Source organism: Phacochoerus africanus, chromosome 1, assembly GCF_016906955.1.
Source record: "Phacochoerus africanus isolate WHEZ1 chromosome 1, ROS_Pafr_v1, whole genome shotgun sequence".
Lineage (NCBI taxonomy): Eukaryota > Metazoa > Chordata > Mammalia > Artiodactyla > Suidae > Phacochoerus > Phacochoerus africanus.
Window position 1 is genome coordinate 232,376,785 of NC_062544.1, and position 24,932 is coordinate 232,401,716.

The window sequence follows — 24,932 nt, forward strand, 5'->3', positions numbered from 1 at the left end:
GAATGAAATCACTAAGAAATTTAAACTAACTCCTGACTTATGCTCTCCTGAATGCATACCACAAGAACCTGTTGATTCTTTTCCTAGATAAAAAGAATGAAGAATGAAATAGTTCAAAAAATGACTGGCTCTCTACCCGCCCCCCAAAGCCCCCTTAGCAATCCTGCAGGCAGCAGAAGAACCCAACCCCTAACCCCAACCCCAACCCAGGAGGACTCTTCTCATAAGACTAATGACAATTTACTGTTAGCAGTAGTGCCAAACTTACTTAAATCTCTTATCTCTCAGCCATCTAAAGTGAGCAGCATATATTAAAAGGGTGTTAAGAGTCAACTAGCAAAGAGATTCCTAAAAAACTATAATAAGGGACCTCCCACCAGTCTGAATGGCCATCATTAAAAAGTCTGCAAATAACAAAAGCTGGAGAGGGTATGAAGAAAATGGAACCCTCCTACACTGCTAGTGGGAATGTAAACTGGTGCAACTACTGAGGAGAACAGTATGGAGGTTCCTCAAAGAACTAGAAACAGAACTACCATATGATTCAGCAATCCCACTCCTGGATATATATCAGGAGAAAAGTATAACTCAAAAAGATACATGCACCCCAATGTTTATAGCAGCATTATTTACAACAGCCAAGACATGGAAACAACCTGAATGCCCATCAAGAGATGAATGGATAAAGAAGATGTGGCCTACACACACACACACAGGAATATTACTCATCTATAAAAAAGAATGAAATAATGCCATTTGCAGTTACATGGATGGAACTGGAGATCATCATCATACATACTAAGCAAGTAAGTCAGCAAGAGAATAACAAATACCATATGAGATCACCTACATGTGGAATCTAAAATGTGATACAATGGAGTCCCCTGGTGGCCAAGCAGTTAAGGATCCAGCACTGTCATTGCTGTGGCATGGGTTTGATCCCTGGAGTGGGAACATCCACATGCCTCAAGTGTGGCCAAAAAATAAATTAAGAAAATAAAATATGACATGAATGAACCTCTCTATGAAACAGAAACAGACTCACAGACAAAGGGAACAGACTTGTGGTAGCCAAGGAAGGAACGGGCAGGGGAGGGATGGACTGGGAGTTTGGGACTAGCAGATGCAAACTACTATACATAGAATGGATAAATAACAAGGCCCTATTGTATTGCTCAGGAAACCATATTCAATATCCTGTAATAAACCATAATAGAAAAGAATATAAAGAAGAATATATAGGGAGTTCCTACTGGAGCACAGTGGGTTAAGAAACTGACTGCAATGGTGCAGGTTCCAACTGTGGCTTGGATTCAATGCCTGACCCGAGAATTTCCATATGCCATGAATGCAGCCAATAATAATAATAATAATAAATTCTATATATAACTGAATAACTTTGCTGTATATTAGAATTTAATACAATACTGTAAATCAACTATACTTTAATGAAGAAAAAAATGACAAGAGTTCTGGGAAAAAAAAAAAAAACTAGTCAAGAACATACCAAGAGCCTTAGATCCCTGTTCTGAAGAATGGGGACAATCATAACTGACTTTAAATGTTTGTGCTTATGTAAAACATCAAGCCTGGAATTAATCAATCAATAAATGCATGCATTCTGCTGCCTGCCTCGGACCCTACAAAAACAAAGAGGGGTATGATAAAGGTCATTCAAAATTGCCTTGGAGTTCCCATCATGGCACAGTGGTTAACGAATCCAACTGAGAAGCATGAGGTTGTGCGTTCGATCCCTGGCCTTGCTCAGTGGGTTAAGGATCCGGCATTGCTGTGAGCTGTGGAGTAGGTCACAGATGCGGCTTGGATCCCATGTTGCTGCGGCTCTGGCATAGGCTGGTGGCTACAGCTGGGAACCTCCATATGCCGTGGGATCAGCCCTAGAAAAGGCAAAAAGTCAAAAACAAAACAAAATTGCCTTAACTTTCCAGCTCCTCCCCTCTTCTTTGTACTGACTCTGCTATTCCTGAAAGACAACATATGTGATCTTTGATACTGTCAATTAATTATGATTTTAAGTAACACGTCGAAGTTTCCTCATCAAAAAAGCAGACCTGTTTCGTATAACTGTACGATACATACATAAAGATGTTAAAAGGAAAAATAACATTGTTTAAGTCTCCTAAGAAAGAGGCAGTCAGAGGTTGGAGCCCATGAACGTCAACAATGCTGCACCATCATGCATACTGCTGACTTTAAGAAAGGAACCCAGGAGTATCTGTCGTGGCTCAGTGGTTAACGAATCTGTCTAGGAGGTTGCGGGTTCAATCCCTGGCCTTGCTCAGTGGGTTAAGGATCCGGTGTTGCCGTGAGCTGTGGTGTAAGTTGCAGACAGGGCTTGGATCACGGGTTGCTGTGGCTCTGGTGTAGGCCAGTGGCTACAGCTCCGATTCGACCCCTAGCCTGGGAACCTCCATATGCTGTAGGTGCGGCCCTAGAAAAGGCAAAAAGACAAACAAACAAACAAAAAAAACAAACAAAAAAACAAAAACAAACAAACAACAACAACAACAAAAAAACGAAAGGAACCCAGGTCATAATCCTAGGACAGTATTTTTTAAATTACCTATAACCAATTATCACTCTAAGGGGATTCATCAGAGAACATGAAACCCTCATTCAGCCATTTTTTCCAACAATGCAAATTAGTCCTGGGCAGTAATCCAAGAAACCGAAAACAAATCCCAGAATGGGTGATTCCTCTCACCAGATGCACTAATAGAAGATAACCAGAGGTAAGGAAAGAGTCAGAGAAAGTTTTTAACAGGTTAAAAAAAAAAAAAAACAACAAAACTCTTCAAAGCTGCATTATTACTTTTAAAATATGTTTACTTTAAAAACAAAAGGAAAAAATTAAGCATTTCTCAGTTGGAAATGACAGAATAGATTATTTATAAATATCATGTAATAAGTATTTACACTCATACCTAAACTATGTGAAAGGCTATGTCTTATTCCTAACAGAGAACACGTCTTAAACTTGAGGTTTAAAATTAAAAGGTTACACATATAAAAAGTTTTAAAAAGACGGTCTGTGGGGAGGGGACCTTGAGGATCGAAGACTATACTTATTACTAACAATTACAAGATCTAGTACATTGAAGTCACCCAATAAATTTTTGTTGACTAAAGTGACACTTCAATTAAGGCTGCAATATTAACACAAAAAGCACCGGCACACTGCACATTAATGTAACTTCAAAACCATTTGGTGAATAAGTTGAAACAAGTATCACCCATGACTAGAAACCAACTGTGTAAGGATTTTGAAAGTAGCTGAACCTTCCACACTTAGAACTAGACCTGAGACAACATTTCATAAGAGCAAATATAAACAAGGCAAGTTGTGAGTGGGAAGATCCAATTATGGTCTCGACTTGCAGTAAAAGGTGTGGAGGTGGCAGCGGGGCGGGGCGGGGGTATACCTTAACAGGTTTAGATTCCATTACTCACCATAATGGCAAATATTGTGAAGCTAATTAAATGATTAGAAAAGGAATTCCTGTATGAAAAAAATGTTTCTTCATCTTAGAAGTGGCCACCTATTGGGTTTGTAAATTAGCAGTATTTAAGAAAAGGCAAACAATAACTTGGGACAGGCTGCATGTTATCCAAAAACAGTAATCCAAAACAAACTCAAGAGTTTAATTACAGGAAGCTTATGCAGTTCCCTATGCGGTTTCAGATAATTGTTTGTTTTATCATATGAGCATGACATGAAAGGATCTACAGCTATTTAATGGGGAATTTTACTGTTAATTACTGTTATGCTACTGAAAATCTCCTGCAACATTTAAAATCACATAGGTTACTGAAAGTGATTTTAAATTTTCTAAATGCCTTACATAGTTAAAATCCTGTCCTTAACAATATAGTTAATTCCTGAAACCTTATGTGATCATTAATTACATAGCAACTAGATTAATCATTTACTCTGGATTCAAATTTCCCTAAACATTGCATAAGAAATTTTTACATTTCATGTTAGCTTGCTAAACAACTCAGTAACACCCCAGCAATTGAAAGAATTACTTTTCTACATACTGAGATATCTTATAAAGTATCTCACTTGAAACTCTTTGTCCCATGTCAGTCCATCTTTCCACAGAACTGAACCAAATGTTCGGGTGGCTGAGGCTTTCATAAATCAAGATTATTTGCAAACTGCAGCACTAAAGAAATAGTTACAATTATTCCTTTCAAGTTTAACTGCAATGATATTGCCTTGCTTTTCCCTTACTTGCTGAATTCATTACACAATATATTTTAAATGTGCAATGAACTCACATTAATTTAAGATTATCTTAGGAACACACCAGTACACAATTTTTGAATACGTCTAGTCTTTTCTTTTTTGGCTGTACCCTTAGCATGTGGAAGTTTCAGGGCCAGAGATTAAACCCGAGCCCCACAACAGTGACCCCAGTCACTCGTTGGATCCTTAACCTGCTAAGCCACAGGGGAACTTCATTAGTCACGTTTTGGAATGAATGCCCCACCTCTTGAATAGCCTTACTGCACAGAAGTACATCTCACCAGCTACTGCCTACAGAGTGTTTACATGAATGCACACATCATAGTACATCCTGTTCCCCTGCCATTCCTTCATCTATGGTTTTAAATATTCATGCTGCAATACCTGCAGAAACAAGTCAAAGCATATCTCTTGGTAACTGCACTTATTACAAAATAAAAAAATATTAGTACTGCAAGGGATATGAATTTGGTCTAACATCCTTATTTAAATAACACATTAAAAAAAAAAAAAAGCTGAGACCCAGAGATTGACTTAGATATGGCTACAAAGTTATTTAGCATCAGAACTAGGCCAAGGAGTTCCCGTTGTGCCTCAGCAGTAAGGAGGCTGACTGGTATCCACAAAGATGCAGGTTCAATCCCTGGTCCCGCTCAGTGGGTTAAGTATCCGGCATTGCTATGGTTGTGGCATAGGCCAGCAGCTACAGCTCCCATTCAACCCCTAGCCTGGGAACTTCCATGTGCTCTGGGTGTGGCCCTTTAAAAAAAAAAAGAACTAGATCAAGATTGCCATCTTTACCATGGGCATTCTCTGACAGCAGAAGAAACTGTTCTAAAAAAATTACAAATAAAAACCATTCACAGTATATAAATGATCATTCATAAAAATCAATCGCTTATGTCAATCCATGAAATATATACAATTAGAAAAAATTACTTGGTAAAAGATTGCTTTTGGCACCTCACCAATATTTGCAAGATGGACTTTAAACTCAGGAATAGAAACAAGGCTCTTATGTTATCACTTAACACTAGATTCAGGATTCACCTTCACACTGCTAGACCCTTAGCATGAATTCCATATTGACTGGGGGTTAGAGGATTGGTTACTCACAGACACCATAAAACCTCATCACTGTAACCTACCTCCTTGGCCATGTCTGTGTATTTCTGCTTTTCCTTTGGATCGAGAACAGCCCACCAATCAGCTAGTATCTTGGTAGCACCTCTGTTATCAAGTCTGGGGTGTTCTTGACGTACAAGGGAGCGATGACGTTTGCAAAATAAGAGAAATGCATTCATTGGTCTCCGGGCTCGCTGTTCTGGTGATTCATCATCTTCAGTCTCAGCAACATCTTGCTCTAGGCCATCAGCCCCAAGAAGCTGAACCTATTACCAACAAAAAAGCCAAATGTTTAACGCATCTTAGATAACTTTGCTTTAACAATTAGTCCTGGTTTTCAAATTGTATTGTTCCTTAGCTCCATTTAAACAACTTAAAAATTGAAAAAGATTTTTAAAATCATTAACCACTGTTTGCGGTTGGTGAACAACTTATGATGTATTCTTTTGCTTAGTTTCTATAGCAACCTGTGCACGTCTCTATTACAGCATATATTACATTATTATAACAGCTTACATTTTTTTTTCTCTCACTAAACAGTGAGCTCCTGGAGGACCAAAGCCCTCTTATCTTATACACAGTGCCTAGCTCAATGTCTGGTATAACATCCATACTTAACTGGTGAATAGAGGAGTAAACCCATTCAGTGGTAGATGGATCTCAAGATTTAACAAAAATATCCACATAAGATACATAAACATTAGTACTATCTCTCCCCTCTTTGGAAAGTGTTTTTGTACAACTAATAACATGAAAATGTTTAACATGCACGTACATAATAAAAATTTAATACAGACTACTTAATGTTTTATGCATATCACAAATTGAGTCTCCTACTGTAAAAAATCAAAAGAGACATTTAACATTATTTGAAGTAAGAACCATGGGTAAAATTTCAAATTTGTAAATATCACACTTTCTTGTCCACTGAAATGCTATAGTGATAGACTCTCAAAATCGGTTTTGAACCCTCTCTTTTACTAAGCATTTCATTCGATTCAAGGTCTTCAAGGATTTCTGCAGAGCTCTGATCCGGTCCATCTGTGTAATTCTCACTGCCACTGATCGAGTACTACTCTGGCCTATGGCCTCGTCTTCCCGTTTTTAATCTCTTACAAAACTTTGTACACATGGCTGCAGGTTATAGTTCTTAAAGCACATCTCTGATCACAGAATCTCAGCATGTAAGAGAATTGTTAAGTATCTTCTAAGATTAAAATGATTCTATGATATTTCTTGGAAACAATGCAACCAAGAACAGAAGTCCAGAATACTCAATGAAATTCTTTCTTTAAAATCACTCTTCAATAAGTTAAAATCAAGAAGGATCGAGGTCGTTGTTAGTCTGTATTATACAGTAGAGAAGCAGTTCTTAAACATGAGTGGGCATTGGAATCCCTGGAGGTCTTGTTAAAACACAGACTGTTAAGGCCCATTCCCAGAGTTTCTGATTCTGTAGGTGTGGAGTGGGCCTTAAGAAATGTATTTCTAACAATTTGGCAGATTATGCCACTGGTCTGAGGATCACACACTGAGAACCACTACTATAAGGCAACCAGGTTCTATTACATTATATTTGTTGGGCAACTGTTACAGACACTCCAGAACAAATCATCAGTTTAATCACTTAGCTTTTTTTTTTTTTTTTTTTTTTTTAGGGCTACATCCACGGTACATGGAGGTTCCCAGGCTAGGGGTCAAATTGGAGTTGCAACCGCCAGCCTACGTCACAGCCACAGCAACGACAGATCCAAGCCGTTTCTGCAACGTATACCACAGCTCCAGCGCAATGCCAGATCCTTAAACCACTGAGAGAGGCCAGGGATAGAACCTGCATCCTCATGCATGCTAGTCAGATTCGTTTCCACTGAGCCATGACAGGAACTCCTTAGGTATTTTTAAAATGTCTTTTAATTTAAATTAAGTATTGCACAAGCATTTAATTAACCACCAATTATCTTCAGACGCAAGTAGTAGAGAACAATTTTTTTTTTTTTTTTTGCTTTTTAGGGCCACACCTGTGTCATGTGGAGGTTCCCACGCTAGGGGTCCAATCAGAGCTACAGCTGCCGGCCTACGCCACAGCCATAGCAATGCAGGATCTGAGCAGCGTCTTTAACCTATGCCACAGCTCACGGTAACGCCAGATCCTTAACCCACTGATCGAGGCCAGGGATCGAACCCACAACCTCAAGGTTCCTCATCAGATTTGTTTCCACTGCGCCACGACAGGAACTCCAAGCAGTATAGAACAATCTTCAAGTCATAGCTACTAGATTTGGAAATACATTAAGCATTATTAATGGGGTGAAGGACCTTCTCATTATGTATACAATCATTAACAATGATTTGTGGGAGTTCCCACTGTGGCACAGTGGGTTAAGGATCCAGCATTTCCACAAACGTAAATAATTTATTTAGCATTCTGAAACTTATTTGAGAAGCTATGGAAAAATCAGGCATAAAAAATGTATTACGTAGGTTAAGGAAGTAATTATACTTTCCCTTCAGAAAAAGAGTAACTTTTGATTCACATAAAAATTATAAAACTCAAGCCAGTGAGACAAGATCATGGCCCAAGGAGCTCACTGTTTCAAGAGAGGAGAATCGATAAGCAAATAAATTAAAAAGCAGGATGATGGAGTTCCCATCGTGGCTCAGAGGAAATGAATCTGACTAGTATCCAAGAGGACGCAGCTTCGATCCCTGGCCTTGCTCAGTGGGTTAAGGATATGGCGTTGCCGTGAGCTGCAGTGTAGGTCAAAGATGCGGCTCAGACCCTGAGTTGCTGTGGCTGTGGCTGTGGCTGTGGCGTGGCCGGCAGCTACAGCTCCGATTTGATCCCTAGCCTGGGAACTTCCATATGTCGAGGGTTCAGCCCTAAAAAGACACACACACACACACACACAATCAGGCTAACAACTGTAACAAGGAACCAGTGCTACAATGAAGCTTGTGGGTGGGTAGGAGCACAGGGAAGTCCCTAGCAAAGATGTTGTCTGGGCTAAATTCTGAAATATGAATCAGTGTGTGTAGGGTAGTCAATGTGGAGTCATGGAGAACTAACAGAGATTAAGGCTTAATGGTTTATTGAGACACTGATATGCAGTTCAACAGCACTGGCACATAAAAGATGAGAACAGGATCTAAGGTAGCAGAAAAAGTTATGGGCCAATTCATGAAGAATGTGCTCTGTCATGTTAAATTTAAAAAAAAGGCATTTAACCCTATAAATGAATGATTTCAGACCACATGGACCAATAAAAACCTTTGGGGGAACTAACACAGTTTGTCAACTATTTTGCCAAGTATGAGCATGAAAATAAAATTTTACCTATTATTGAATATTATAATCCAAATTAACCAAAAAGTAAACAATAAATAAATATGTATATATGATAAATAAATTAAATGAAAATGAAAACCTATCAGGACTAATTTTCCTTTCACTTGAGGACAAATAACACTCTACAACAAATTCACCGTAGCCCCAGACCAGGACACGGGAATGACATCTGGGGGCAATGGAGAGCCATGGTGGTTCCAGGTAAGGGAAAGACTGTGTTAGCTCTGTATTAAGATAATTCCTGTCATCGGGTAGAGCATGAATTACAGTAGCAAAACTGGAGGCACACAAAACAAGAAGAAACCAGTTAAAAGTTTATTCGGGCCTGAATGAAAGCAGTAATAATGAGAATGGAGACCTGAGAACAGAGACAACATTCACTAATGAGGTAGAATCAAGAGTGACTGGTGTCTAACTGCATATAAAGGTTGAAAAAGGAAGAGTGTTTCCTGCTTTGTGGCAAGATTCCTTCATATACAACAGGGAACACTTGTTTTCTCAAGTGAGAGAAATGGGAGCAGAGGGTTCAGTCCTGAATAGGCTGAATATGAAGTGGTTATCCTGCAGGGAAGTCTCAGCAAGGAAAATGAACTGATGTACCAATATAAAGAAGTAGGACCAAGGGTGGGGGTGAGATCTCTGGATATGGGCCAAGAAGAGGATTCAAAGACTTCATTCTTTCCGTTAATTACTGTTTACTGGACACCTGATATGGATCAGCTACTGTTCTAGGTGATGGAGATAGAGTGGTGAGCATACGAATTCCCCATCCTAAGTGAAGCTGAAGAGTAGCACAACTGGTCTTCCATTCTGGAAGGATCTCTCTGGCGGCTTTGTTGAGAAGAGACTAGAAAGGCAAGTGCAGAGGCAGGGAGAGGCAGAATGCAATAATCTGCACTAGCCTTGGCAGAGGCTTGGATCAAGGTAGTAGTAGTGATGTTGGCAAGAGGGGTCAAACTGAGAACATACTTTGAAGATACAACTGAGAATCTGCTGATGGATGGATAGATACGTAATTTGGGCAAAAGAAAATAGACAAGGCTTCAGGTCTGACCAACTTGAAAGCTGGAGCTGCCACTGACAGAGAAAAGAAAGACGCAGGAGGAGAAAAATGAAAGCTTAATTTTGAGCACATTCAAATTGAGATTCTGATTTGATATCTAAGTGTACATGTCAAGTAAACAGTCAGATACACAAGTCCAGAGTTTAGGAGAAAGATCCAGGATGGAGATACAAATTAAGAGGCTCAGAGAAATCAACATTTGAGGGTAGAATACTGGAGGGGAATCAACCAGAAAAAACTAGCAAGGTTAGCTGGGAAAGCAGGCATAGAAATAAGAGTAAGCGTTGTCATGGAAACAGGAGGCAGCTTCCAGAACTAAGTCATCAATAAGTGCAAATGCATCAGAAAGATCAAATTATGCATCAACTTGGCAATTTCCTCAAATAGGAAGAATAACACAATGCCTCTGAAAAAGGAAAGGAAAAAGAAAAAGGAAGAAGGAGTAAGATGAGTAAGGTGAATAGAGAAAGCTGAAGGAGTTATTTCTGGTGGCCTCTATTTTCTTGGAGAAGAAAAGGTCAACAGTGAGAAGACCATAAACAGTATCCAGAGAAGATGTCTGAGAAACAGGAAAAACGTTTATAATTCCTGCTGAGATGAGTGGAAGAGGGAGCTGACTCAACCCTACAGCAAAAGACTGAATGGATGTCAAAGGCCTGAAGAATTCAAAACCTACTCTGTGTCAGGCACCACTTTAGGTTTTAAGGAAGGAGAAAAGAACAGGAGGGGCAAGACCTCTGCTCTTACTGAGGTTATATTCTAGTCTGGGAAGACAGCTGTAAACAGCTAAACACAAGGCACATAGGAAGAAGTGCTAGGAAGGAAATCCTCCGACTGGAATGAATTGGGTGGGAGAGACACCTGAGATGATAGAGTTAGTCCTTATGCTGAGACCTGAGTAATGAAGAAGAGGAACCAGCCATGACAAGCTCTGAAGGGACATGCGTCTTTCTGAAGTCACCTGCATGGTTCTGTGACTTCCTAAACAAGAGCTGGTTGCTCAAGCGTGAGACCAGAGGAGGGGGTTGGAGGACTGACCACAGAGGGGAGGAGGGATAACACCAGCCAAGCACTCTCAAGGTCTCAGACAGGAGGATCTGAACAGCTCTGGAACTGCCTGTGGCAGCAAGGCTGGGCTGAGAGGGAAGAAAAGAAAGGCCAGAGAAGCAAGGAGTGGGAGCCAGGTGAACACATCAAATTTTGTGAACTCACTGCATTTGAATATTGCCTGCAAATGGTTAGTTAATTAACAGAAATACTCTTTAAGAAGGATCTGTTTCAAAGTCAACAAATAACAAATGCTGGAGAGGATGTGGAGAAAAAGGTACCCTCCTATACTGTTGGTGGAAATTTAAATTGGTATAACCAATGGAAAACAGTATGTAGGTACATCAGAAAACTAAATATAGGAGTTCCCGTCGTGGCACAGTGGTTAACGAATCCGACTAGGAACCATGAGGTTGCGGGTTCGGTCCCTGCCCTTGCTCAGTGGGTTAACGATCCGGTGTTGCCGTGAGCTGTGGTGTAGGTTGCAGACGTGGCTCGGATCCTGCGTTGCTGTGGCTCTGGCGTAGGCCGGTGGCTACAGCTCCGATTCAACCCCTAGCCTGGGAACCTCCATATGCTGCGGGAGCGGCCCAAGAAATAACAACAACAACAACAACAAAAAGACAAAAGACAAAAAAAAAAAAGAAAACTAAATATAGAACTACCATATGATCCAGCAAACCCACTCTTAGGCATATATCCAGATAAACCTTTCCTTAAAAAAGATACATGCACCCATTTGTTCACTGCAGCACTATTCACAATAGCCAAGACACAGAAACAACCTAAATATCCATCCAGAGATGAATGAATTAAGAAGATGTGGTGTGTGTATATATATATGTGTGTGTACATACATAACATACATACACAATGGAATACTACTCAGCCATAAAAAAGAATAATGCCATTTGCAGCAACACGGATGGAACTAGAAATTCTCATACTAAGTGAAGTATGTCAGAAAGAGAAAGACAAATACCATATGATATCACTTATATCTGGAATCTAATATATGGCACAAATGAACCTTTCCACAGAAAAGAAACTCATGGGCTTGGAGAACAGACTTGTGGTTGCCAAGGAGGAGGGGGAGGGAGTGGGATGGACTGGGAGTCTGGAGTTAATAGATGCAAACTATTGCATTTGGAGCGGATAAGCAACGATATCCTACTGTACAGCACTGGGAACTATATCTAGTCACTTATGATGAAACATGATGGAGGATAATGTGAGAAAAACATTGTAAATATATATGTGTGACTGGGTCATTTTTCTGTACAGTAGAAACTGACAGAACACTGTAAATCAACCATAATGGAAAAAATAAAAATCATTAAAAGGAAAAAAAAAAAGAAGGATCTGTTTCAGCCTAAATTATTACGATGTGCAGAATATGAATGTAGATTAAGTATTTAAATAGGATTCAAGTAACAGAGACTCCTTGAAACGCCTCCTTCACACCACACATGTTCACTGCAGTTTCTAGAAATGAATACTCAAATTTAAAACTTCCATAATAAACAGAAGAATTACCTTATCAATATCCTCTTCTTCGTCTTCCTCTTCTTCTTCTTCTGAAAAATCAAGAAGTTTTTTTGCGAGCAATGGATGCCACTGAAGACACTTTCGTTTTGGTCGTTTTCCAGCCCCTTCTCCTTCTGCTGAATGATCTTTATTTCTATTACTGCCTTTCATTACTGTGACCTGTGGGAAGGGAAAAAAAGGAGAGAAGCAGAGAAATCAACGTAAATTTGATTAAAATTAGCTTAGTTAGCTTCCTTAGCTTTAACTAGATAATAGTTTTAACACTTAAAATATCTACCAGCTCCAGTATTTCCTGGATTCAGTAAGAATTCTAAGTACATAATCAAACATTCATTTTCGTGGGGGTAAAGCAAGCTAACAAAATTTGCCTTTTATGAAATCTACTTACAAATTTAGAGCTCAAAACCCAAATAGTGTTAGAATGATTGTAAGTTACTGTGACCTGTGCCTATTTACTCAAAACAGCATTTCTCAAAGTTTCCCACCAGAGGAACGGGAAAGAGACAGTCTCCCAAGGGAGCAGAGGTGCACACAGAGCACCTCCATACATTCTCTAGTGGCTCCTATTTTATCATAATAATTTACATGAACTTCACATTCTACACTATGATAAATTTGAGCTTGGAGTATTATTAAAATAAATGTTTCGCAAGAATCGAATGTTTCATATTTAAAATAAAACTATTTCACAAGATGACACATATTTTTAAAAAACTATGTGCTGCCTCCAAGGACCCCATCCATTTGTGAAGTCAATTAGTGGGATGAGCGCCTGTGACACAGGAGATCACAAATACCTTTACATCTCCCTATTACATATGTGCTACAACCCATTAACAAAGTTTTGTTCTCTACTTCTTTTAGGCTTTCTTCCCCTAAAAGACAACTGGCTGAAACAGCTAGGCTATAGTCAGGCTATGAACCTGACGATATTTTTCAAAATCTCCAAATTCTAAATTACTTTTTCAATTGCTTTAACAAAAGCTTTTCTTGGAGGTCCCGTTGTGGGACAGTGGTTAACGAACGAATCCGACTAGGAACCATGAAGTTGCGGCTTCAATCCCTGGCCTTGCTCAGTGGGTTAAAGATCCAGCGTTGCTGTGAGCTGTGGTGTAGGTCACAGACGTGGCTCAGATCTGGCATTGCTGTGGTTGTGGCATAGGCTGGCAGCTACAGCTCTGATTGAACCCCTAGCCTGGGAACCTCCATATGCTGTTGGTACGGCCCTAAAAAGACAAAAAAAAAAAAGTTTTTCTCAATCAAAGAAACTACATAGTCACATTATTAAAGTGAAAACAGCAAAAAAAGTGAGGTTTACCTTCTCCATCTTGCCCGGCTCCCCAGCCCAAAGGTAAACCAGTCACAACCAGTTTCTTACATGCTTTCTCACAATTAATATTTCTCATTCACTCATTTGAAGGAAGGTTAATAATCAAATTACTGTTTATACATACTCACATGAAAATTCAAATAATACAGCTAAATGCTATCAATTTAAAGGGTTCATGCTGACAATTACAAACATAAACTCAGTTGCCAAAAATCACTGGGTGGTGGCCTTTTTGGTCAGTTTAAATTTGCACTGGCCCAAATGCTTGCCAAGTGACATCAACAGACTTTTAATGCCATGTTACTGACACTAGGGTCCGTGAACATTTAGTTTCAAGATTCATCTAGTTCTTAAGCTTTCAAAACAATATAGCATAGGAAATTTTTTTTCTTCCTTCTTTGATTTTTTTCTGGATTTGGAGTCAAACACATCTTCACTTCAAAATAAAAAAATATTCACTAATGTTTCCTTCTAGAACTTAACACGAGTTAATTATATTTTTTAAAAAAACACGTAATTATCTGATCAATCTCAAATCCATGCTGACAAAGGAGTGAGGTAGGGATCTAGCATATTCTTTTTTTTCCTTCCAAAGAGCTAATCAACTGTCCCAAACCATTTATTAAATCATCCGATTTTCCCCCATTCCTTTGAAATCCTACTTTAATCTTTTACTACATACCACATGTGTCTATTTCTGGATTCTTTTCTGTTAATAATCATCCCCCTGTTTGCCTGTCCTTTCATCAATTTTAATATCCTTAGAGACAATATAATCCTATACCTTTTCCTGTACATAAATATATCAGTAAACATAGCCATTTATAGCTTTCCAGTTGAAAATATCATGTTCTTGTAAGTTAATATACCTTGATCATCCTCGTTTTGTAATAACTATATAATATTCCAAAATAAGAATGTATCACAATTTCCTCAATTATTCCATAATTCACAGACATTCAGATTATTTCTTGTACTACAATAAAAACTTCACCTTAATAATTATTAATCTTCATTTTGATAAAAATCCTCATTAATTTATTAAAACTGTGTTTAGACAAGAAAAAAGGGTGGAGAGGAAAGAAAATCATATTCCTGTGGTTTTCTTAGCAAGAAAAAATTTCTGCTGAATATCTGAAGCAATTACATGATTCATGTAGCTGCCTCAAGAGTAGCAGTTATTGAAAACTCTAATTGGAATTAGTTATCTGGTATGCTTTTAATAAAGGAACAAAGATTTCCTTGAATTGATAGACCATTTAAAATTCCCAGTCTATCTACAAATAAACTTGGCATAGACAACCCAATTTCCAAAAATACCAATGCTAGAGAGAAAAGGAAACAGTTATTTTTGTGGCTTATTAATCACTTCAGGATGAGATGCTTGAGTGGTAATTAAACCCATACTGGGTTTAATACCCAATATTTTATGATGCAAAACATTTTTTAAATAGTAAAAGAAATCAGTGGGAAACCATAAGTCAGGCAAGCTGTTAGCAACTGGAGAGGTCAAAATGACTGCCAGAGCTTACAGAAAAATGTATCATTTAGCCTCAAGGATTTTGATTACGCTATTTAGTTATGTGTGCATATGTTTAAGTGTATGTGCCTTTGTATATAGTTATATGTAATTTCAATATTCAAAATAGAATATCAAGAATCAAACAAATGGATGGTATATTGTGGCTTTGGGGTGCAAAATAATCACATTCACCTCCTCCCCCCGCCCCAAAATGCTCTGTGCGCCACCATGATACTGTATTGTCTTCTTTGATATTCACAAAAGTCATCACCCCTTCCCGAGAAATAAAACAGAAAGGTTTTTATTGCTAATAACACCACATTTCCCCTTAATTACAATTACGTGGGTGTATCCTATCTCCATCACTAGGTCTTTTCCTTGATGATCCAAGACCAGTTATCTTTATATGCTCAAAAGCATCTGGCTTATCAGAACATCAAGATTAGTTAACTGTGAGGGTTATTATAAGCTCCAGCCTAAATTATGATGACAATTCAGTATTTTTATACACTAGGATGGCTTCAAAATTAACCCCCATCTCTCTCATTCCCGTGAATTCAGATATTTTTTCCTGAGTGGGAAAAAAGGAGGTCTGAAAACTATGTTTAACTCTGAATGCAGGCCAAGGTGTCACATGCTGTGTGAGAACCACTGGCCACCTGGGCTGTGGGAAAAGTAAGACTGATCACCCTAGAACAGAGTCTAAAACAAAGTGTGAGAGGAAACAACCTAAATGTCCATTAGCAGAGGAGTGCATCCAGAAGATGTGGTACATATACACAATGGAATATTACTCAGCCATTAAAAGGAATGAAGTACCAGCATTTTTTGCAATATGGATGGACATAGAAATTATCATGTAAGTGAAGTGAGCCATACGAGACACCAACATCAAATGCTTTCACTGACATGTGGAATCTGAAAAAAGGACAGACTGAACTTCTTTGCAGAACAGATGCTGACTCACAGACATTGAAAAACTTACGATCTCTGGAGGAGACAGTTTGGGGAGTGAGGGGATGTGCTTGGGTTGTGGGAATGGAAATCCTGTGAAACTGGATTGTGATGATCATTATACAACTACAGATATGATAAATTCATTGAGAAATAAAAAAAAATTTTTTAATTAAAAAAAAATATCTTAAAGAGTTCCTGCTATGGCTCAAGGAGATCATCTGCATCTCTGCAGGTCCAGGACATAGGTTTGATCCCCAGTCCTGAAGAGTGAGTTAAAGCATCTGGTGTTGCCGCAGTAGGTGGCAACTGTGGCCCAGATCTAATGCCTGTCCAGGAAATCCATAAAAAGAAAAAACAAAAATACCGCAGAGTAGATCATATGTTAAGTGCTTTTATAAAATTAAAAAAAAATGTTAAAAAAAATAAAGTGGGGGAAAACTAAGTATTTTTCATGTGAATGAAAGTTAAACAAAAGAATAAGTGAATTGGAGATAGTATATGTGGGATAAAATAGTCAAGAAAAGTGTAACTGCACTACTCTCTATAAAAGAGACAACTAGCAAGGACCTATTCAATATTCTCTATTAACCTACATGGGAAAAAAGAATGAATATATGTATGTGTATAACTGAAGCACTTTGCTGTGCACCTGAAACTAACACAACATTGTAAAGCAATCAACTACATGCCAATAAGAAAAAAAATAAAATAAAAAAGGGAGTTCCCATCGTGGCACAGCAGAAATGAATCTGTCTAGGAACCATGAGGCTGTGGGTTCAATCCCTGGCCTTGCTCAGTGGGTTAAGGATCCAGCATTGCCGTGAGCTGTAGTGTAGGTCGCAGACGCGGCTTAGATCTGGTGTTGCTGTGGCTGTGGTATGAACTGGCAGCTGTAGCTCCAATTGGACCCCTAGCCTGGGAACCTCCACGCGGCGCAGGTGTGGCCCTAAAAAGCAACAACAACCAAAAAAAAAAAAAAAAAGAACATTTATTTCTTTAAAAACGGGGGTGGGGGTGGGATGAACTGGGAGCTTGGGGTTAACAGATGTAGACTATTGCCTTTGGAATGGATTAGCAATGAGATCCTGCTGTATAGCACTGGGAACTGTGTCTAGTCACTTATGATGGAACATGTAATGTGAGAAAAAAGAATGTATACATGCATGTGTAAATGGTTCATCATGCTGTACAGTAGAAAAAAAATAATGTACTGGGGAAATAAAAAAATAATAACAAAAATATATAAATAAATATCACTGATCTAGTGACCATGAAACACCCCAAACTATAAGCTAGATAAGTTACCTGATTACCTTTTTAATTCACCATGGATCTACTTCCAAACTACTGAAAAGAAGGCAAAAGAATGGAGTGAATGATGCTTCTGATTATCATTCAGAGGTAATGAGAAAGCAAGAGAGAAGAATGAAAGAAAAGGTGGAGAAAAATATCTTCTGGGAAAGAAAAGGGCAAAGGCATAATTTTGAGACTTAAGCACATCACTTATTTCAACAATGAGCAAGAGGAAAAACTATTAATTTTGATAGTAAGAGGCCTACATCTGTAATTATTTTGCCACTAAAAATCCCACACGATATAAAATTTGTCTTCTTGTTTCGACAACAACAGCAAATTAAGCTAGCAATCTATATGTAATGAATGAAGCAACTGGTATACTTTATTCAAAAGAAGTCCTTCTTCCTTTCCACAATGCAACTCTAGAATAACTAAAATCAGGTTATTTAACTCTCAGGGGACTCTGTGCTTGAAAGACTCAATATCATAAAATTATGTTGCTGAGACTGTCAGATGATGGAGGCTGAAGGTTCCTATCCAAAATACAGCTGACCCTTGAACAACAAGGGTTTGAACTGCAAGTGTACACTTATACATGAAATTTTTTTTCAGTAAAAACATACTATAGTACTAAATGATCCACAGTGGGTTGAATCTGCAGAGAGGAGAACAGATGTGGATTCAGAGAGGTGACTTTAAAGTTATATAACCCTGTGTTCAAGGGTCAACTACTGATATTTATCTTTTAAAAACAAATCAACCCATATGTTTCCTTTTCTTTGCCAAGGATGAGTTGCCCTAATTAGATACTCATAATACTGGACTAAATGTAAATTAGCCTGTGACAAATGAGGAAAAATTGCATTTAACTATATATTCTTTAAACGCAGCAAGCCCATTCATGGAAGACCTTTATTGAGGTCGAACTTCATGAAACCTTTAATGAAATGTCATAGAAGAAAAAGTATAAAGCACATACTACATTTAACAAAAGAAAAAAGAAAAAAAGGACACTGAAGCCTAATAGGCCTTATTTAGAATTCTGCCTCTACCTCTAATAACTTGTAGAGTTATTCATCTTGCTGATCTTTCCTCACATTAAAACTAAGTAATAGCTGGAGCTCACTGGTGGCTCCAGGGGTTAAGGATTCAGCGTAGTCACTGCCAGGACCCAAGTCACCGCAGTGGCTCAGGTCTGATCCCTGGCCTGGGAACTTCCACATGCTGCACGCACAGCAGGAAAAAAGAAAAAAGAAAAAGAAAAAAAAAAGGAATAGCTCTAAGTAACAGCTCTACTGTGAGAACATCTTTTTATATAATGGCACACAATCTAGAAGCTTCTCACTCCATGTTAGTAAATCTTCCCTTTACCCACAAGCTTTTTAGAGGGAGTAGGCGTTTAACAGGCAGCATGTGCTGCCTTAACTCATCCTACAATGCTGTTCAGGAGAGCACAGAGGACTCCTGTTTAACAGTGGTCCACATGCTTCTCAGACGAAACAACCTCTAGCCTCAGAAAGTAAAACAGAAAGACGGAAAGTTTCCTTTCTTTTATTTGAGTGATATATGGTTAGAAACAGAGCCCTGGCACAGTCATAAATTCTGTAAGATCCCCTAGTCTTTCTATCCTCTGGCCTCACAACTTAGGCAATCAGTATACTCAAGCTTTTAAAACAGTGTAAATTTAACTGCATCACAGGGGTATTTTAGAATTTAAACTGTTTCCTAAATGTCCAATAAATCCCATTCAAATCATAATAATGGAAATCCAGAGCAAATGAGACAGGGGAAGGTAAGGAAGGCCCATGAGACCCCAGTTAGACAATATACATTCTAACCACAAGTAAGGCCTCTCCTGGGCCCAACTAAGACTGCAAAGCTTCAGTGCTTTCTCGGGTCTACAGAGAAGAAGAAAAACCAGCCCAAAAAACAGTGATAGAGCAGTAGCTCTAGAGCTTCCCCACAAGTTAGATCGACCTGCTTAGAATTTTCTGAGAGTGCAACTGCTTTTAAGACACTCCTTGCTGCCAATCTTTCAGGGGGTCCTACCAAAACAGATGCTGAGAGCCACCTCAACTGTGAAACCTTGCTCACTGCCTCCCCCAATAATCCCATTTTCTGTCAAATGGACATCATCCTCCAAGGCCCAGGTCACATATAACTTCTCTTCAAAAGCTTTCTTTGAAAACCTTACTTCAAAATCCATCGCTCTTTGCTCTTGAGCTTTGATCGTACTTAACCTTGTTGGTCAAACATTTATCATGTGTTTCAGTTAATTTTATCTATGCCCTGCACACCCCCCACCAAAAAAATAGGTTGTGAACTTCTAGAGGGAAGGTGTCATGGTTTCTCCCTTTCTGTCCCAGAGCCTCAAACTGAGCCTGGTACATAGCAGTCCTTGAAAAACCTATTTATGGCTTATAATTTCCTTACCTAATACTTAAATCCCATGTAACACTTCCCAGAATGAACTGCTGTTCCTAATTTTTTTTTTTTTTTTAGGGCCTCATCAGCAGCATATGAAATTCCTGGGCTATAGCTGCCAGCCTGTACCATAGCAACGTGGGATCCGAGCCATATCTGCAACCTACACCACAGCTCATGGAAATGCCAGATCCCCAACCCATTGAGGAAGGCCAGGGATAGAACCCGCATCCCTCATGGATACTAGTCAGATCCGTTTCCACTGCACCACTATGGGAACTCCCCCTAAGGAATTTTTAAAAAAGTACTAATACTTTAAATACTATTTGCTTCATACTTAATACTCATTATCTCATTTAATTCGTATAAGAACCCTCATAAGAACCCTTGAGGTAGGTACTACTTGGCATCTTAGTTGAAGAAGCTGAAGGTTAAGTCACTTGCCTAGGGGCACACAGTTAGCAGTGGATAAGCGGGCACTAGAACCAGGAAGCCTAACTCAAGAGCCTACATGCTCACCCAGGACAAGAAGCTCTAATATAAAGCTGTCAACTCTTTAAGCATATCCCATAGAACAAATAGCTTATGAGCCATGCAACTACCTAAAGAGAGCACTGAGGGGATGGAAAGTGAACCCTTTCAAGGGTTCATGGCAGAAGAGCAAGTGTACATCTCTGATGACTATAAGCAACAATTAAATTAGATTAACTTTAAAACTCTTTGAAGATAAAAGCCCTGCAAGTGCTAATCATTATTTATTGTAATTCTAATGATAATTCTAAACTGTAGACAGATTAAATGAAAAATATCTCATTCAATAAAGTAATACTCTCATTTTAGAAGCAATTCAGTCACTCTATTCATGCAAGGAGTGCCTTTAAATGCACTCCTTATTGAAAAGCAGCAGCTCTTCAAGTTGAAACTTTAACTCTGTCAAGATGTAATCTGCATGCTCTTCATGAATACTAATAAGACACCCGCTATTCAAAGAATGGCTTAGATATACCTGCAGTTCTGGTCCCTGTGCCCTTCCCTCATAACCAGTTCTAAGATCTCTAATACGTACACTCCATGACATTTAGCCTTAGGAGAGCTTAACATGGTTCTCAAAACGCATGCTGCTCTAGGCTACAGAGAGTGACAAGAGCTACCTTGAAAGCAATAAGGCACCAAAAGAAGTAGCTGAGGGAAGAAAAACTATTTGGAGAATTCAGTAGCAGGCTAGACTATGTTCCCCATCAAACCACCTTCCCCCCAAAGCCCAACAGTGTTTTGCTATAATTTTATGGTGGTGTTTACATTCTTCATCAGAAAGTCACCAGATTCCTATTCTTCGACAGGCCTAGCCTAACATGTTTGCCTTTCTGAGTTTCTGAAGGCGCTTTTTAAAAAATCCATGTATTACGTGGTTAGGATATAATTATCACATTGACAAGAACCTGACACACAAGAAGACAAGCTCACATAGTCTCTTCCCCATTTACTCTCAAAGCAGCTAAACACGTATTTATTGATCACGTGTTGAGCTACGCACTGGGGAGTTAAGTGACCAGCCTTACCTCTCATTCAATGCCTCTGCTCTCCAGCCATGCTGGGGTTGTTCTGTTTGCAACACCTGCCCTGTGCTTCCTCAGCTGTCCCAGGTCTGCACACCGTTCCCCACACACCCGGTCTCACTCTCCATGCAGGCCCCTCTGAACTCCCATTACTGAGGAGCTGTCTTTATTTTCCCCAGCTGCTGTCTCTTTCCTTCCTGAGCACCTTATTTGACCACCCACATTTAATGGCTGGGCCTTATTTTTTGACACTTGATTGTGTAACTATCATCATCTTTCCATACAATATATGTATAATGATTCCGTGTGAATTCCTCCCACAGAGACCCTTGAAGGTAAAGAACAGGCCAGGTGCTTTTTTTCTGGATCTGTCAAAGCAAACATCTTTGTGCCAGACAAACTACATGAGACAGTGAACACAGAAACAATACTACTATGCTTTCTTATTATGCTTTTCTTTATACTGTTTTGCTAGAAGGCAGAAGAGATAAAAGGCTTGAAAAGAAAACACACAGGAAAGGAAAATAAGAACCCAGAAGGGCTGCTCAGGAGAGGAGGGGAGAGACAGAAGAGGCAAATTGACAAGACAGTGTAATAAAAATAATGAAGTCTAAGTGACTTGCAAACAGCTGTCAGTACTGGTCTAAAAATTTATTCACTTAGCTTTATTCCCTTCTCTGGTTATTGGTCAATGACTCTCATTATTCTTTCAGAACAGAGTATCATAGTACCTTCACCTCACTAGCTCTCTTTTCTTTTCATCTCTGGTCTGCTAATTAACCCCAACTCTGAATTCATGCAACCATTTTTCCTCCCTAGTCTACCCACAGGCTACCGCCTGCTCCCGTGGCCTGACACTACTACCAAAAGTTTCCAACCTCAGTTTGTTGTGCTTGTCCATAATCTTCTTTTCTCATCCTAGTCCCATCCAATCTCACAGTGCCCATTATAAATTAGTGGTTTCTCTTTAACCCTTATTGATGATGGTAAGTGAGGATAATAACAATAATATGTATATGTAAAAGAGTTCTATACAAAATAAAAAATAAAATGCTTCTACATATATATATGTATATAAAATGCTTATATATATATAACTTCCTATGTGCCAGAAGCTAAGAGCTTACACTTACTTTCTCTTAACTCACAATCAGCCTAAGAGGCGGGTACTAGTATAATTTACTTTTAACAGATGAGGAAAACAGAGGCACAGATAGCATATAGTTTGCCTTGTTTGTAGGTTAACAAAGATTTTTATTATATGTATTGTCACATTGGTGGACATAATTATCACACTGACAAGAAGCTGAAGCCCAAGAAGACAAGCTTACGGAGTCTTCTCATTTACCGTCAATGAAGCTGAATACATATTTGCCAATCACCTGATTAACTATGCATTACATGTGTACATTATAGACTGTCCAAAGTCACAATGCTTGTACTAATTGGTTCCTGGCCATTATACAACATTGCCTCCTAATAACTTACTTTTATTAAACCTTTGCTACCTGCTAAACACTTCATATGAATTAATTTCTTTAATCCTCCATACATCTCTCTGGAGAAAAGGAACTGTAATGGTCACATTTTATACAGGAAGCAATAGAGAATGACAAAGCTTAAGCAACCTGCCTAAGGCCTTTCTGTATGTGGCAGAGCCAGGATTCAAATCGAGGTCTTCTATCCTGAGAGCCCGAGCGTCTTCAAACTGTCCTTCCCACCATAATCCTAATCATTCTAAGAAAACGCCTTTGCCTTCTGGTTAACGGAAAGGTCTTCATTTGTGGACCCTCCCAAAGCCCCAACTTGCCTACCAATTTCAAAACTTGTTTCTTTTCTTCATCTACCTTTTCTCAAAGGCAGAGTTTCAAGGCCAGCTCCTCTTCTCACCCTCAGTCTGTGCTTTTAATCAATCTTTCCTGCTACCCTGGGCTATCAGTCTTTCAGTTTCTTTGATGAACTAACAACAGCTCCTTCTAGTTAATACCTTCTCTTTCAGTCTGTGCACAATCTCATGTTTAAAGCCCTCTCTGAACCCTCCTTCGTCTTTAGCTACTCCTCTTTTCTGGTACAAACCGGCCTCCAGCCATCAGACCAGGAGCTACCTAACCCCAAGCCCTGAAACTAGCAGCCTGCAAGAACTGGCCGCCTGGTACTGTTTACAGGCTCCACCCTGCACTTCACTTACTGACTTGGTTCCTAATCTTCTTGGTTCTAAACCCCAGGATTAATTTCCTAGAAAGCACTCACATCTCATTCCAACTGCGCCACAGGCTCTGGCTTTTCTACCTCACTATGATTCATTCTTACATCTTTGATTTCCAGCCTCTCAGAGAAACTACCTTGCCTAGGCCAGGCCTCAGCCTCTACCACATATGCCTGTGGAGTATGCCAGCGCCTGCCTGGTACACAGGGGCTGGACAGTCCTCCCTTCACAGGAACATCTGAAAAACATACATTTATGTCTTCTACTTTCTCAACATAAATTCAAATCTTTGCAATTGGCTTCATGCTCTGATATCTAATCTCTCACCAAGTTCTGTCCCATCTGCCTCTTACACACATGTTCATTCCTCTCCATCCTCCACATTGGCTCAGCAGTCTGGTTGTCTTACCTACAGCTGCACCTACCACACTGCAAATACCTGCTCTTGACCTCTGCATCATACACTGATGGCCCCTCAATGCCCTTAGGGAGACGTCCAAACCTCTTCCTTCATACAGCACACATGACTCTTCCTGACTTTGTCCCTTATAGCTCACGTCTCTTTGCTCCATTCTCACTCTTAAAGCTCTACCTGCACTGAGCCATGTGCCATCACCTGGAACTCATCATAGGCTCTCACCTCCTTAGCATCTGCACTACTGTCTCCTCTTACCTCTGCTTTGGGGCAGAGCTTACATCTCACATCAGCCTCTATTGGCCCCTTCTAATGAGAGAGGTGCATCCTAGGTGTCCCCATAGCACCCTATACTCAATAGCCCACAATGAAATAGTGGGTTTCTCTCTTTATATCGCCCTTGCTTTGACAGAGAACGACGTCTGTCTAAAGTTTACCACAGTATCTGCAGGGCCTAACACAGAGCCAGGCCCCCTGTGGGGAGACACTTGTTCTGAGAAGAGCTCTGAGGTCTGCTCCCTGAAGTCTCTTCCAGTCACCTTTCTTCCTTCTCCTCATTTGCCACTACTTCTTTTCTGCTCCATCTTCACCATGCCTTGCTCTCTTCCTGCTCTGTGACCCTCATCTCAGAAATTCCTTGTACCAACTTCAAGCCGCATCTCAAATAACCAAACCAGAACACCTAGCAATTTTACTTGTTTGGAAATACCAGTTTTTATGCAGCAAATGTCAAAATTTTGACCTCCCAAGATAAATAACTATCTATCCCCTTTTCTCCCTTACCCATCATTGAACACTATTTAATCCTCTGTGCACCAGTTTAC

At 39.4% G+C, this 24,932-nt stretch overlaps 1 protein-coding gene across 1 annotated transcript in view; it reads right to left on the reverse strand.

Moving 5' to 3' along the window:
• The window catches only part of BBX (BBX high mobility group box domain containing), a 145,655-nt gene that overhangs the window by 85,845 nt on the left and 34,878 nt on the right, over nt 1–24,932 (reverse strand). The window contains exons 2-3 of the mRNA XM_047793060.1: nt 12,391–12,561; nt 5,422–5,664 (exon numbers count right to left, since the gene is read on the reverse strand). Of these exons, the coding sequence (XP_047649016.1) occupies nt 5,422–5,664; nt 12,391–12,552 (405 nt within the window). The 5' untranslated portion in view covers nt 12,553–12,561. The remainder of the gene's footprint in view (nt 1–5,421; nt 5,665–12,390; nt 12,562–24,932) is intronic.